The sequence below is a fragment of the Bos indicus x Bos taurus genome, chromosome 10, assembly GCF_003369695.1.
Source record: "Bos indicus x Bos taurus breed Angus x Brahman F1 hybrid chromosome 10, Bos_hybrid_MaternalHap_v2.0, whole genome shotgun sequence".
Taxonomy (NCBI): Eukaryota; Metazoa; Chordata; class Mammalia; order Artiodactyla; family Bovidae; genus Bos; species Bos indicus x Bos taurus.
The window spans coordinates 3,795,425-3,809,660 of NC_040085.1; the positions used below are offsets into that span (position 1 = coordinate 3,795,425).

General features: G+C 37.7%; 1 protein-coding gene across 3 annotated transcripts in view; it reads right to left on the reverse strand.

The window, feature by feature from the left end:
- Positions 1–10,987: 10,987 nt before the first annotated feature.
- Positions 10,988–14,236, reverse strand: part of DMGDH (dimethylglycine dehydrogenase) — a 73,995-nt gene continuing 70,746 nt past the window's right edge. For all 3 annotated transcript variants that reach the window (XM_027552939.1, XM_027552941.1, XM_027552940.1), the window contains one exon: positions 10,988–12,206. In XM_027552939.1, coding sequence (XP_027408740.1) covers positions 11,991–12,206 — 216 coding nt within the window. In that variant the 3' untranslated portion in view covers positions 10,988–11,990. The remainder of the gene's footprint in view (positions 12,207–14,236) is intronic.

The window sequence follows — 14,236 nt, forward strand, 5'->3', positions numbered from 1 at the left end:
GTTTTAGAAAAGGCAGAGGAACCAGAGACCAAATTGCCAACACCCGCTGGATCATCAAAAAAGCAAGAGAGTTCCAGAAAAACATCTATTTCTGCTTTATTGACTGTGCCAAAGCCTTTGACTGTGTGGATCACAATAGACTGTGGGAAATTCTGAAAGAGATGGGAATACCAGACCATCTGACCTGCCTCTTGAGAAATTTGTATGCAGGTCAGGAAGCAACAGTTAGAACTGAACATAGAACAACAGACTGGTTCCAAATAGGAAAAGGAGTACGTCAAGGCTGTTATATTGTCACCCTGCTTATTTAACTTATACGCAGAGTACATCATGAGAAACGCTGAGCTGGAAGAAGCACAAGCTGGAATCAAGATTGCCGGAAGAAATATCAATAACCTCAGATATGCAGATGACATTGTTCAGTCTATTGATTTAGAGCAAGTGCCCAATTTTTGGTGAAAAAGATGAAGACATTCAAATACTGCTTTACTGATCTCATCTAGCAATGTAAGATCAGAATCTTTTGTTGTTTCTCCAGCATTCTTTGAAATTTGAATTTTATTTTTTTAAAAATGACCATTTTTTTGGATTTTGTTTTTGCATAGTCAATTGCCTTCTCCTTCCTGGTACTGTTCCTTTGATTAGAGTCTGATATCATAATATTTTATGTCAATAATTTTCCAGTAATTCATCACTGAAAAGTTACAACTTAGGTAACTATTAAATTGTACTACTGATATAGTGTTAAATTTTTTCAAAGGTTTCATTAGTTTTAACACAATTAGCAATTAGACTACAGAAAGGCAAAGAATGAAAAATACCTATACCTATATCAGAGCTGAGAGAAAGGCTCTGGATAATACTCTTGATAATTAGAAAATGTGTGTTTTCAAAGGGATTTTCTTCATTTCTTATGTAAGAGGAGATACCAAAGGTAAATGAATAGCATGTTGAAGAGTTCCAATACATGACTACTTTTATAAAAATTTACATGTAAATTTGGCACATTTTCAAAACTTACAAGTTAAGAAATTATTTTAAAATCTAACTACAGAATCTTATCATGCTTCACATTCAGCTGTCTTTAATACACATTTATTGAACATCCTAGGCAGCAAATGTGTGTACAGGACAAATGATAAATGACAAACTACATTTTTTTGAACATTTTGATTTATTCAACTAAATGCAAATAATTTCAAGAGGCGTATCAAAGAGTTATTTTAAATGGCTTGTTTTTTTCTTGCTATACACAGTGGTAAGGGCAATCCTGTCCGCTCCTCAGCTCTTATTTGACCTGCTTTGTCAACTGTTTGTGAAATGGTGTCCAGAACAGCACAATGTGATGGCAACCTGCAGTAATTCTTGCCCAAAGAGAGGTGTTCAGTATTCAGGCTGTGTTTGTCCTGGCACAATCTATTTATTTTTCAGCTTCATCTCAGAAGGTCTACAAGTACCACTTCCTTTGGAAGACTCTCTTCTTTTTTGCAATTTCTCGTTTAAAACAACCTTTGAAAGGACAATAATGATGTCCCATAAAACTGCCTTCAGGGAGGTCATTAAGAAAGTAAATATCTCAAGGAGCTGAATAAAAATGTTACACATACCAATGTTACATTTTAGTGTTTTCTTCCTAGACATGTTATGAAAAATTAAAACGATACCTTATTCAATGAGTATTTCTCAAAGAAGTAAATCCATCAATACTGCATTTGTTTTTATGTAAAACATAATTTGTTTTCAGCTAACAAGAACCATATGCAAATGTTTCTAAAATTATATAATGTTTTCTACTTCGGTTGTGTGTTAGCAATCGCTTAAATGTTTTGCTAATGGAGTTTCATAAACAACAATATAGGATAACAAAAACATTGATTTCAAGTATCTTCATTTGAAACAATGTAAATCATTCATCCATTATTCTACCTTCCTTAGAAAACAAGAGAAAGGTTTTAGAATTCTTAATTTAGATTTTGATGATTTTGAAATAAATCTTTGGTTTCCCCATTCCCCAGCCAATCAGTTATAATTCTGAGTACAAGCATATTGAAACCATAATACATTTGCCTCTTCAAAGTCTTTTCAAATTTTGTCCTTTCCACCGTTTTTTTTGAAGCCGGCTTCTGGTTGGTTCTGTTAACACCAAGGGTTCTTGTATGACAACTGCAGGGTAATTTTTGCCCAATAGTTCAACTTCAACTTGTTGTCCCACTTTACTGAGCTCTACAGGGACATACGCGAAAACCAGACTCTTCTGGATGCGGTAACTATAGCTCCCGGAGGTCGTGTTGCCAACCACCTGAAAAACAAGACCCCACCGTCCTCGGCATCTTGGTCACAGCTAGGATGAGATGGGTGGACGGCATCACCGACTCGGTGGACTTGGGTTTGGGTGGACTCCGGGAGTTGGTGATGGACAGGGAGGCCTGGCATGCTGCGGTTCATGGGGTTGCAAAGAGTCAGACACGACTGAGTGACTGAACTGAACTGTGTGCTTCCTCTTTAGATGAAAACTCTCAAAAGATATGTTCAACTTACAGTTTTATGATATGCCGTCTGTGAGGATAATACCAGGAGAAAAACTTCACTTTTTTGAGAAGATTAATGAAAGTTTAAAATCATTTCTCAGAATATATATCTATTTATTTTGCTCAGTTTCATGCCAAGTGATTTGATAGGAAGAATGACATATTTCCATTTTAAACTTTAAAAAATTCTCTTCCATCAAACTAGCATGGCAATAATAGATATAAAGGAGAAAAACCTAAAAATCCTAAAGCAAACTTAGCCAACTGTTCCTATTAGCATTTAGAAAATGACCTGTCAGAAGAGTGCTGAAATAAACTGTTAGTATATCAACAGTCAGTGTAAAGTGAATCTTCTATATAAATATTGTTGTTGTTGTGCTTAGTCGCTCAGTCATGTCCGACTCTTTGAGACCCCATGGACTGTAGCCCACCAGCCTCCTCTGTCCATGGGGAGCCTCCAGGCAAGAATACTGAGAGTGGGTTGCCATTTCCATCTCCAGAGGATCTTCCAGATCCGGGGATTGAACTAGAGTCTCCTGCATTGCAGGGAGATTCTTTACCATCTAAGCCACACATGCACATGAATTCTATCCAGTGGAGCGGCACCCTCACCGCCACCACCATAGAAAGAAGTTTTGCCTCCACTTACACATGTCATATTCCGGATGTGTTCCTTGGATTGTCCTTTGAACTGGTATTAACGCTTCACCAGTTTTCTCATTAATGAGTTAAATAAGATATTTAACATGTATTCATTTTTATATATGCATAAGGGTTGTGATTTTATCGTTTTTAAAAAATAATTATACTTTAGCACATTTTAGACTATTTCCCTCTTACATACATATAATTTTTTTTTTCTTTGCAGATGTAGATTAGTTTATGCCACATCCACTTTTCATCTCTGGTGGAATAAAAAAAATTAACAGGAAAAAATTTTAATTTAACATTAAAGTAATTTTTTATTTTATTTTTTTGTTTTCTATCCTTTCTTTTTTTTAATTTTAATTTTATTTTTAAACTTTACAATACTGTATTGGTTTTGCCAAATATCGAAATGAATCTGCCACAGGTATACCTGTGTTCCCCATCCTGAATCCTCCTCCCTCCTCCCTCCCCATACCATCCCTCTGGGTCGTCCCAGTGCACCAGCCCCAAGCATCCAGTATCGTGCATCGAACCTGGACTGGCGACTCATTCCATATATGATATTGTACGTATTTCAATGCCATTCTCCCAAATCATCCCACCCTCTCCCTCTCCCACAGAGTCCAAAAGACTGTTCTATACATCAGTGTCTCTTTGGCTGTCTCGTACACAGGGTTATTGTTACCATCTTTCTAAATTCCATATATATGCGTTAGTATACTGTATTGGTGTTTTTCTTTCTGGCTTACTTCACTCTGTATAATAGGCTCCAGTTTCATCCACCTCATTAGAACTGATTCAAATGTATTCTTTTTAATGGCTGAGTAATACTCCATGGGTATATGTACCACAGCTTTCTTATCCATTCATCTGTTGATGGGCATCTAGGTTGCTTCCATGTCCTGGCTATTATAAACAGTGCTGCGATGAACACTGGGGTACACGTGTCTCTTTCAATTCTGGTTTCCTCAGTATGTATGCCCAGCAGTGGGATTGCTGGATCATAAGGCGGTTCTATTTCCAGTTTTTTAAGGAATCTCCACACTGTTCTCCATAGTGGCTGTACTAGTTTGCATTCCCACCAACAGTGTAAGAGGGTTCCCTTTTCTCCACACCCTCTCCAGCATTTATTGCTTGTAGACTTTTGGATCACAGCCATTCTGACTGGCGTGAAATGGTACCTCATAGTGGTTTTGATTTGCATTTCTCTGATAATGAGTGATGTGGAGCATCTTTTCATGTGTTTGTTAGCCATCTGTATATCTTCTTTGGGGAAATGTCTATTTAGTTCTTTGGCCCATTTTTTGATTGGGTCATTTATTTTTCTGGAATTGAGCTGTAGGAGTTGCTTGTATATTTTTGAGATTAGTTGTTTGTCAGTTGCTTCATTTGCTATTATTTTCTCCTATTCTGAAGGCTGTCTTTTCACCTTGCTTATAGTTTCCTTTGTTGTGCAGAAGCTTTTAAGTTTAATTAGGTCCCATTTGTTTATTTTTGCTTTTATTTCCAATATTCTGGGAGGTGGGTCCTAGAGGATCCTGCTCTAATGTATGTCGGAGAGTGTTTTGCCTATGTTCTCCTCTAGGGGTTTTATAGTTTCTGGTCTTACGTTGAGATCTTTAATCCATTTTGAGTTTATTTTTGTGTATGGTGTTAGAAAGTGCTCTAGTTTCATTCTTTTACAAGTGGTTGACCACTTTTCCCAGCACCACTTGTTAAAGAGATTGTCTTTAATCCATTGTATATTCTTGCCTCCTTTGTCAAAGATAAGGTGTCCATATGTGTGTGGATTATCTCTGGGCTTTCTATTTTGTTCCATTGATCTATATTTCTGTCTTTGTGCCAGTACCATACTGTCTTGATGACTGTGGCTTTGTAGTAGAGCCTGAAGTCAGGTAGGTTGATTCCTCCAGTTCCATTCTTCTTTCTCAGATAGCTTTGGCTATTCGAGGTTTTTTGTATTTCCATTACATACTTATAAAGAATCTCAGAAAGGATATAAGAAGCAACGATAACGTTGGTTGTGCTTGATAGGCGGTTGACCCTGGACAGGGAGAGGAGGAAAACTAACTTTCACAATATATCCTTCACATCTAAATTTTAAACTCTGAGCAGGTATTATCTGTTCCTAGTAATATTATTATTAACAATTTGGTAGTAACATAATTTATATTTAAACAAAAAGTAAAATGCCTTTTAAGTTAGGACAGAGTGCCAAGAATAAATATGCCCCATGAACAGGGCTGTAAAGCCCACAGGCCGTGCACTGAGGAAATCACGTAGATGCTTTTGCTGTACTTCTTTATTTCTCTGGTTTTCAGAGTCTTGGGTTCTTGTCATGGTTCTAATGGGCTAAAAGCTACGCTCAGAAGTCATGAAGTCTCTGTTCAACGCTTGTCTCAACCTGTTTGGTTTCAGTGCCTCTGAATATGATAAATATTGCGTCTAAAGGCTGAACAGTTTTAAACATGTTTCTCTAAAGGTTTAATCGTTGGGGTAGAGATAAGAATGGCAAGAGCCTTTCTTCAGAGAGAAAAACTGAAGTTTACTAACCAAGTGTGGTAAAATGTGGTAGGTGTTACTCATTGCCCATTACTACCTTGAATAGTTCAGAAGGAGATAGACTTAAAAATCGGAAAGAATAGACAAACTTTGTCATTTTAGATGTTTAGCTATTAAACTATTTTCAAAATATATTTAGTTTTGAGAATTGATTTGGGATGGGATTTGTTTCTACCATATCTATGTGAGGGGGTCAAGTGAAGTGAAAGTCGCTCAGTCATGTCCAATGTTTCTAATGGGCTAAAAGCTATGCTCAGAAGTCATGAAGTCTCTGTCAACGCTTGTTTCAACATGTTTGGTTTCAGTGCCTCTGAATATGATAAATATTGCGTCTAAAGGCTGAACAGTTTTAAACATGTTTCTCTAAAGGTTAACCGTTGGGGTAGAGATAAGAATGGCAAGAGGCCTTTCTTCAGAGAGAAAAACTGAAGTTTACTAACCAAGTGTGGTAAATTGTGGTTGGTGTTACTCATTGCCCATTACTACCTTGAATAGTTCAGAAGGAGATAGACTTAAAAATCAGAAAGAATAGACAAACTTTGTCATTTTAGATGTTTAGCTATTAAACTATTTTCAAAATATATTTACTTTTGAGAATTGATTTGGGATGGGATTTGTTTCTACCATATCTAAGTGAGGGGGTCAAATGAAGTGAAAGTCGCTCAGTCATGTCCAACTTTTTGTGACCCCATGGACTGTACAGTCCATGGAATTCTCCAGGCCAGAATACTGGAGTGGGTAGCCTTTCCCTTCTCCTGGGGATCTTCCCAACCCAGGGATCAAACCCAGGTCTCCCACATTGCGAGCGGATTCTTTACCAACTGAGCCACAAGGGAAGCAGAGAGGGTCAGAGTCTTCTCAAAAGCCTATAAGGTCCTATTTTAAACTTGGAGATGAGTTTAAGTTGCCAGTAGTTACATGCATCAGTTATATGCATTAACCACTATCAGTGCTAACTACTGTCAAGGCATTAAGAATCATCAAGCTTACCAGCTTGTAGGAAGGTAATTCTCTCTAAGAAGTATCTTCCATTTATTGTTGATTTTGTTTTGTGTGTTAGTGTGAGTATGTGCATTGAGAAGAAGAGGATCAGTTTTTTTAAAAGAAGAGATAATTCATTTATCTCTGAAAATTCTCCCAGTGTCTGAAACTGAATTCAAATTGAAACGCCTTTGACCTCCTTATGCTGCTTGTTGCTTATCACCTCCTCAAAACCAACTAGATGAGAGTAGAGAGTGGAAAATAGTACCATTCGTATAAAAAGATTTTGACATCGCATTTTTTGTGTGCTTAAGACAGTGCACAAAAGTGTACATAGGTCAATGAATTCTCACAAAGTGGACAGACTCAAGTTAACCACCTCTCTGGTCAAGAAACAGGATGTTACCGACATGGATATATCTTTTCTATGGTTCCAGCTCCCATTAGCAGCTCCAACCTGTATGAGTCATGGTGTCAGCTTGGCAGCTGGCATCGCTTACTTGTTTTCCAAGTTAAGTTCCCTCCTTTGAACTTCCTGGCAAGACAATCACATAGTGAGGCCACATGGAAACAAGTGCCCTGCCACCCCAAGGTGTTGCCATCAGCCTTAGCTAGGTGCCAGACACGAGAGAAGAAGCCAGCCTGGATGACCACTTTTTAGTGATTCTCTCCCTCTTTTACATTATACAATTATTTTAGTAATAATAATGAAATGAATAGTGAAAGTGAAGTCACTCAGTCGTGTCCAACTCTTTGCGACCCCATGGACTGTAGCCTACCAGGCTCCTCCGTCCATGGGATTTTCCAGGCAAGAGCACTGGAGTGGGGTGCCATTTACTTCTCCAGGAGATCTTCTTGACCCAGGGATTGAACCCGGGTCTCCTGCACTGTAGGCAGACACTTTACTGTCTGTGCCACCAGGGAAGTCCCGTACAGCTATTTTGAATAATAATAATGAAATGAATAATAACTACCAGGAAAAAAATACACAGGATAAAAAATTCTATTAAACTTTGAATATATAGTCAGGCCAGTAATGAGAAAAATAGAAATAAATGTTATAGTATAAAAAAGAAATTAATATTTTTAAACTATATTAGTTTTGAAAAAGGAGAATATTTATACTCACAAATTGGTCTGCTACTTGTGAATAATAAACCTTTTCCTTTTTAAGCTTTGTAGTGATTTCACTGAATTTTTTTCTTCTTCACATATTAATGTTTACCAGGCAGTATACCCAGATTTGTCCAGTTATTTTTGCAAAGTTGATTGAAGAATTTTTTAAGCCTTTATTTTACATGAGCAACAGATGTACCAGTTTGACAGAAATTCGTAAAAATCTTTCACAACAAACTCCAGGAATTGCATTACTGTCTTTAGTGCTTTGGGAACATTTATAGTGGCTTTCAAACATGTCTGTGTTTAAAAGTTTCCACTAAAATATCTTCATCAGAAAATTCATCATACATTTGTATTACATACAGTAAACATTTCTGAAGTTCTTCTTCATTGGCTAAAAATTAGAGAAAATGGCTGACAACAAACTTTGACATTGTTCAGTTCGGTTGCTCAGTCCTGTCCGACTCTTTGCGACCCCTTGAATCGCAGCACGCCAGGCCTCCCTGTCCATGACCAACTCCCGGAGTTCACTCAGACTCACGTCCATCGAATCAGTGATGCCATCCAGCCATCTCATCCTCTGTCGTCCCCTTCTCCTCCTGCCCCCTATCCCTCCCAGCATCAGAGTCTTTTCCAATGAGTCAACTCTTCGCATGAGGTGACCAAAGTACTGGAGTTTCACCTTTAGCGTCATTCCTTCCAAAGAAATCCCAGGGCTGATCTCCTTCAGAATGGACTGGTTGGATCTCCTTGCAGTCTAGGGGACTCTCAAGAGTCTTCACCAACACCACAGTTCAAAAGCATCAATTCTTCAGCGCTCAGCTTTCTTCACAGTTCAACTCTCATATCCACACATGACCACTGGAAAAACCATGGCCTTGACTAGATGGACCTTTGTTGGCAAAGTAATGTCTCTGCTTTTCAATATGCTGTCTAGGTTGGTCATAACTTTCCTTCCAAGGAGTAAGCGTCTTTTAATTTCATGGCTGCAATCACCATCTGCGGTGATTTTGGAGCCTAAAAAAGTCTGACACTGTTTCCACTGTTTCCCCATCTATTTCCCATGAAGTGATGGGACTGGATGCCATTGTCTTAGTTTTCTGAATGTTGAGTTTTAAGCCAACTTTTTCAATCTCCTCTTTCACCTTCATCAAGAGGCTTTTTAGTTCCTCTTCACTTTCTGCCATAAAGGTTAGATGTAAGGGACTAGATTTAAATAGAAATTGATTGAAATAGATTTAAGGGACTAGATCTGATAGAGTGCCTGATGAACTATGGACTGAGGTTCGTGACATTGTACAGGAGACAGGAATCAAGACCATCCCCATGGAAAAGAAATGCAAAAAAGCAAAATGGCTGTCTGGGGAGGCCTTACAAATAGCTGTGAAAAGAAGAGAAGCACAAAGCAAAGGAAAAAAGGAAAGATATAAACATCTGAATGCAGAGTTCCAAAGAAGAGCAAGAAAAGATAAGAAAGCCTTCCTCAGCGATCAATGCAAAGAAAAAGAGGAAAACAACAGAATGGGAAAGACTAGAGATGTCTTCAAGAAAATTAGAGATATCAAGGGAACATTTCATGCAAAGATGGGCTCGATAAAGGACAGAAATGGTATGGACCTAACAGAAGAAGAAGATACTAAGAAGAGGTAGCAAGAATACACAGAAGAACTGGACAAAAAAGATCTTCACGACCCAGATAATCACGATGGTGTGATCACACAACTAGAGCCAGACATCCTGGAATGTGAAGTCAAGTGGGCCTTAGAAAGCATCACTATGAACAAAGCTAGTGGAGGTGATGGAATTCCAGTTGAGCTCTTTCAAATCCTGAAAGATGATGCTGTGAGAGTGCTGTACTCAATATGCCAGCAAATTTGGAAAACTCAACAGTGGCCAAAGAACTGGAAAGGGTCAGTTTTCATTCCAATCCCAAAGAAAGGCAATGCCAAAGAATGCTCAAACTACTGTGCAATTGTTCTCATCTCACACGCTAGTAAAGTAATGCTCAAAATTCTCCAAGCCAGGCTTCAGCAATCCATGAACCGTGAACTTCCAGATGTTCAGGCTGGTTTTAGAAAAGGCAGAGGAACCAGAGACCAAATTGCCAACACCCGCTGGATCATCAAAAAAGCAAGAGAGTTCCAGAAAAACATCTATTTCTGCTTTATTGACTGTGCCAAAGCCTTTGACTGTGTGGATCACAATAGACTGTGGGAAATTCTGAAAGAGATGGGAATACCAGACCATCTGACCTGCCTCTTGAGAAATTTGTATGCAGGTCAGGAAGCAACAGTTAGAACTGAACATAGAACAACAGACTGGTTCCAAATAGGAAAAGGAGTACGTCAAGGCTGTTATATTGTCACCCTGCTTATTTAACTTATACGCAGAGTACATCATGAGAAACGCTGAGCTGGAAGAAGCACAAGCTGGAATCAAGATTGCCGGGAGAAATATCAATAACCTCAGATATGCAGATGACATTGTTCAGTCTATTGATTTAGAGCAAGTGCCCAATTTTTGGTGAAAAAGATGAAGACATTCAAATACTGCTTTACTGATCTCATCTAGCAATGTAAGATCAGAATCTTTTGTTGTTTCTCCAGCATTCTTTGAAATTTGAATTTTATTTTTTAAAAAAATGACCATTGTTTTTGGATTTTGTTTTTGCATAGTCAATTGCCTTCTCCTTCCTGGTACTGTTCCTTTGATTAGAGTCTGATATCATAATATTTTATGTCAATAATTTTCCAGTAATTCATCACTGAAAAGTTACAACTTAGGTAACTATTAAATTGTACTACTGATATAGTGTTAAATTTTTTCAAAGGTTTCATTAGTTTTAACACAATTAGCAATTAGACTACAGAAAGGCAAAGAATGAAAAATACCTATACCTATATCAGAGCTGAGAGAAAGGCTCTGGATAATACTCTTGATAATTAGAAAATGTGTGTTTTCAAAGGGATTTTCTTCATTTCTTATGTAAGAGGAGATACCAAAGGTAAATGAATAGCATGTTGAAGAGTTCCAATACATGACTACTTTTATAAAAATTTACATGTAAATTTGGCACATTTTCAAAACTTACAAGTTAAGAAATTATTTTAAAATCTAACTACAGAATCTTATCATGCTTCACATTCAGCTGTCTTTAATACACATTTATTGAATATCCTAGGCAGCAAATGTGTGTACAGGACAAATGATAAATGACAAACTACATTTTTTTGAAAATTTTGATTTATTCAACTAAATGCAAATAATTTCAAGAGGCGTATCAAAGAGTTATTTTAAATGGCTTGTTTTTTTCTTGCTATACACAGTGGTAAGGGCAATCCTGTCCGCTCCTCAGCTCTTATTTGACCTGCTTTGTCAACTGTTTGTGAAATGGTGTCCAGAACAGCACAATGTGATGTCAACCTGCAGTAATTCTTGCCCAAAGAGAGGTGTTCAGTATTCAGGCTGTGTTTGTCCTGGCACAATCTATTTATTTTTCAGCTTCATCTCAGAAGGTCTACAAGTACCACTTCCTTTGGAAGACTCTCTTCTTTTTTGCAATTTCTCGTTTAAAACAACCTTTGAAAGGACAATAATGATGTCCCATAAAACTGCCTTCAGGGAGGTCATTAAGAAAGTAAATATCTCAAGGAGCTGAATAAAAATGTTACACATACCAATGTTACATTTTAGTGTTTTCTTCCTAGACATGTTATGAAAAATTAAAACGATACCTTATTCAATGAGTATTTCTCAAAGAAGTAAATCCATCAATACTGCATTTGTTTTTATGTAAAACATAATTTGTTTTCAGCTAACAAGAACCATATGCAAATGTTTCTAAAATTATATAATGTTTTCTACTTCGGTTGTGTGTTAGCAATCGCTTAAATGTTTTGCTAATGGAGTTTCATAAACAACAATATAGGATAACAAAAACATTGATTTCAAGTATCTTCATTTGAAACAATGTAAATCATTCATCCATTATTCTACCTTCCTTAGAAAACAAGAGAAAGGTTTTAGAATTCTTAATTTAGATTTTGATGATTTTGAAATAAATCTTTGGTTTCCCCATTCCCCAGCCAATCAGTTATAATTCTGAGTACAAGCATATTGAAACCATAATACATTTGCCTCTTCAAAGTCTTTTCAAATTTTGTCCTTTCCACCTTTTTTTTGAAGCCGGCTTCTGGTTGGTTCTGTTAACACCAAGGGTTCTTGTATGACAACTGCAGGGTAATTTTTGCCCAATAGTTCAACTTCAACTTGTTGTCCCACTTTACTGAGCTCTACAGGGACATACGCGAAAGCCAGACTCTTCTGGATGCGGTAACTATAGCTCCCGGAGGTCGTGTTGCCAACCACCTGAAAAACAAGACCCCACCGTCCTCGGCATCTTTGTCACGGCTAGGATGAGATGGGTGGACGGCATCACCGACTCGGTGGACTTGGGTTTGGGTGGACTCCGGGAGTTGGTGATGGACAGGGAGGCCTGGCATGCTGCGGTTCATGGGGTTGCAAAGAGTCAGACACGACTGAGTGACTGAACTGAACTGTGTGCTTCCTCTTTAGATGAAAACTCTCAAAAGATATGTTCAACTTACAGTTTTATGATATGCCGTCTGTGAGGATAATACCAGGAGAAAAACTTCACTTTTTTGAGAAGATTAATGAAAGTTTAAAATCATTTCTCAGAATATATATCTATTTATTTTGCTCAGTTTCATGCCAAATGATTTGATAGGAAGAATGACATATTTCCATTTTAAACTTTAAAAAATTCTCTTCCATCAAACTAGCATGGCAATAATAGATATAAAGGAGAAAAACCTAAAAATCCTAAAGCAAACTTAGCCAACTGTTCCTGTTAGCATTTAGAAAATGACCTGTCAGAACAGTGCTGAAATAAACTGTTAGTATATCAACAGTCAGTGTAAAGTGAATCTTCTATATAAATATTGTTGTTGTTGTGCTTAGTCGCTCAGTCATGTCCGACTCTTTGAGACCCCATGGACTGTAGCCCACCAGCCTCCTCTGTCCATGGGGAGCCTCCAGGCATGAATACCAGCATGGGTCGCCATGCCCTTCTTCAGGGGATCTTCCCAACCCAGGGATCGAACCCAGGTCTCCCGCATTGCAGGTGGATTCTTTATCAGCTGAGCCACCAGGGAAGCCCATATGAATATAGAGAGAGCATTTAACAATTCCTGATAACTGCTAGGCACTTAAATCAATGTAAACTTTATCTTCTTTAGCTCTAGATGCAAGAAAAAGAGTCAAATGCCAAAAAATTACAATACAGATTTAAATGCCACATATCTTACAACTAAGACAACAAAAGCAAAATATGATATATAGCCCAACTCAAAACGGCTTCTCCTGGCTACACGATGTCGCACTAATCCTTACAGCCTCACTGCCTAGCACAGTGGTTGTGTATAGCTGGTGCTTGCAAACATCCATGAGCAGGAAGCAGCCTGGTGATGTTTTAGCTGCCTCAGCAAAGGGCCTACAACAGGCAACAGTCATGTCACAGCATTTCTAGTCTTTTAGATGCTTACAGATTCATGACATTAAATACAGGCTCCTATCTCTGCAGCCCCAGTTTTTAATTATCTCACTGAAACCCCAAATCAGAAGCTCTCCATATAATTTCTGAACGTATTATGGTGATTTATAAAGTGAATGCATTCATTAGTAAAAGCTTCTCTCTGGTAGATTATTAGCTGCTAAGGTATTTCTGAAATAACACACATGTTTCAAAATAGTTTTTCTACTCTAGCTCAGAGTTCCATGATATAAAGCTGGGATTTGGGTCAAGGTAGTTGGGAGTTCTAACCATTGCTTTTTGAAAGATACTGATAACTTGGTTTCACTTCCAAATCTCTCAAACAGAGATCTGCGTTTGGAACTCTGGAAAAGTTAACCTGATTTTCTTGGGCATCTTAAGAAAACAGGAAGAATCCTAAGCAAATCTCTTGGTCAAATTCCCTAACTCACTGGATCAAAAACCCACAATCCCCCTTCAGAGATTGCGTGCCCTATTTCCTCAGGTCTCCTGATCTCTTAAAATCCAGCAGTAATTCATCTGGCAGTTATTTTTGCATTGGTAACTTAAATAGCATGTTTATTTTGTGAATGCTATTCTTAAAATATTTATTGAATGTGTCACCTTCTGTTTGATTACTTTTATTTCTCCCTTAATTTCTGTCTAATCCAGGAATTGGTAGCTCAGAGTATTTTAGAACTCTGGACTTTCCTTTGATCTTATTACTATGTCTCCAGGGAAAGGTTTTCCCTAGCTTAAATTTTATATCATTCTACTTTAACATTTTCCAAATTCAATTAAATTCATTGCTTCATTTTGCTCAGTGAATCATGAGAACAACTTGTCT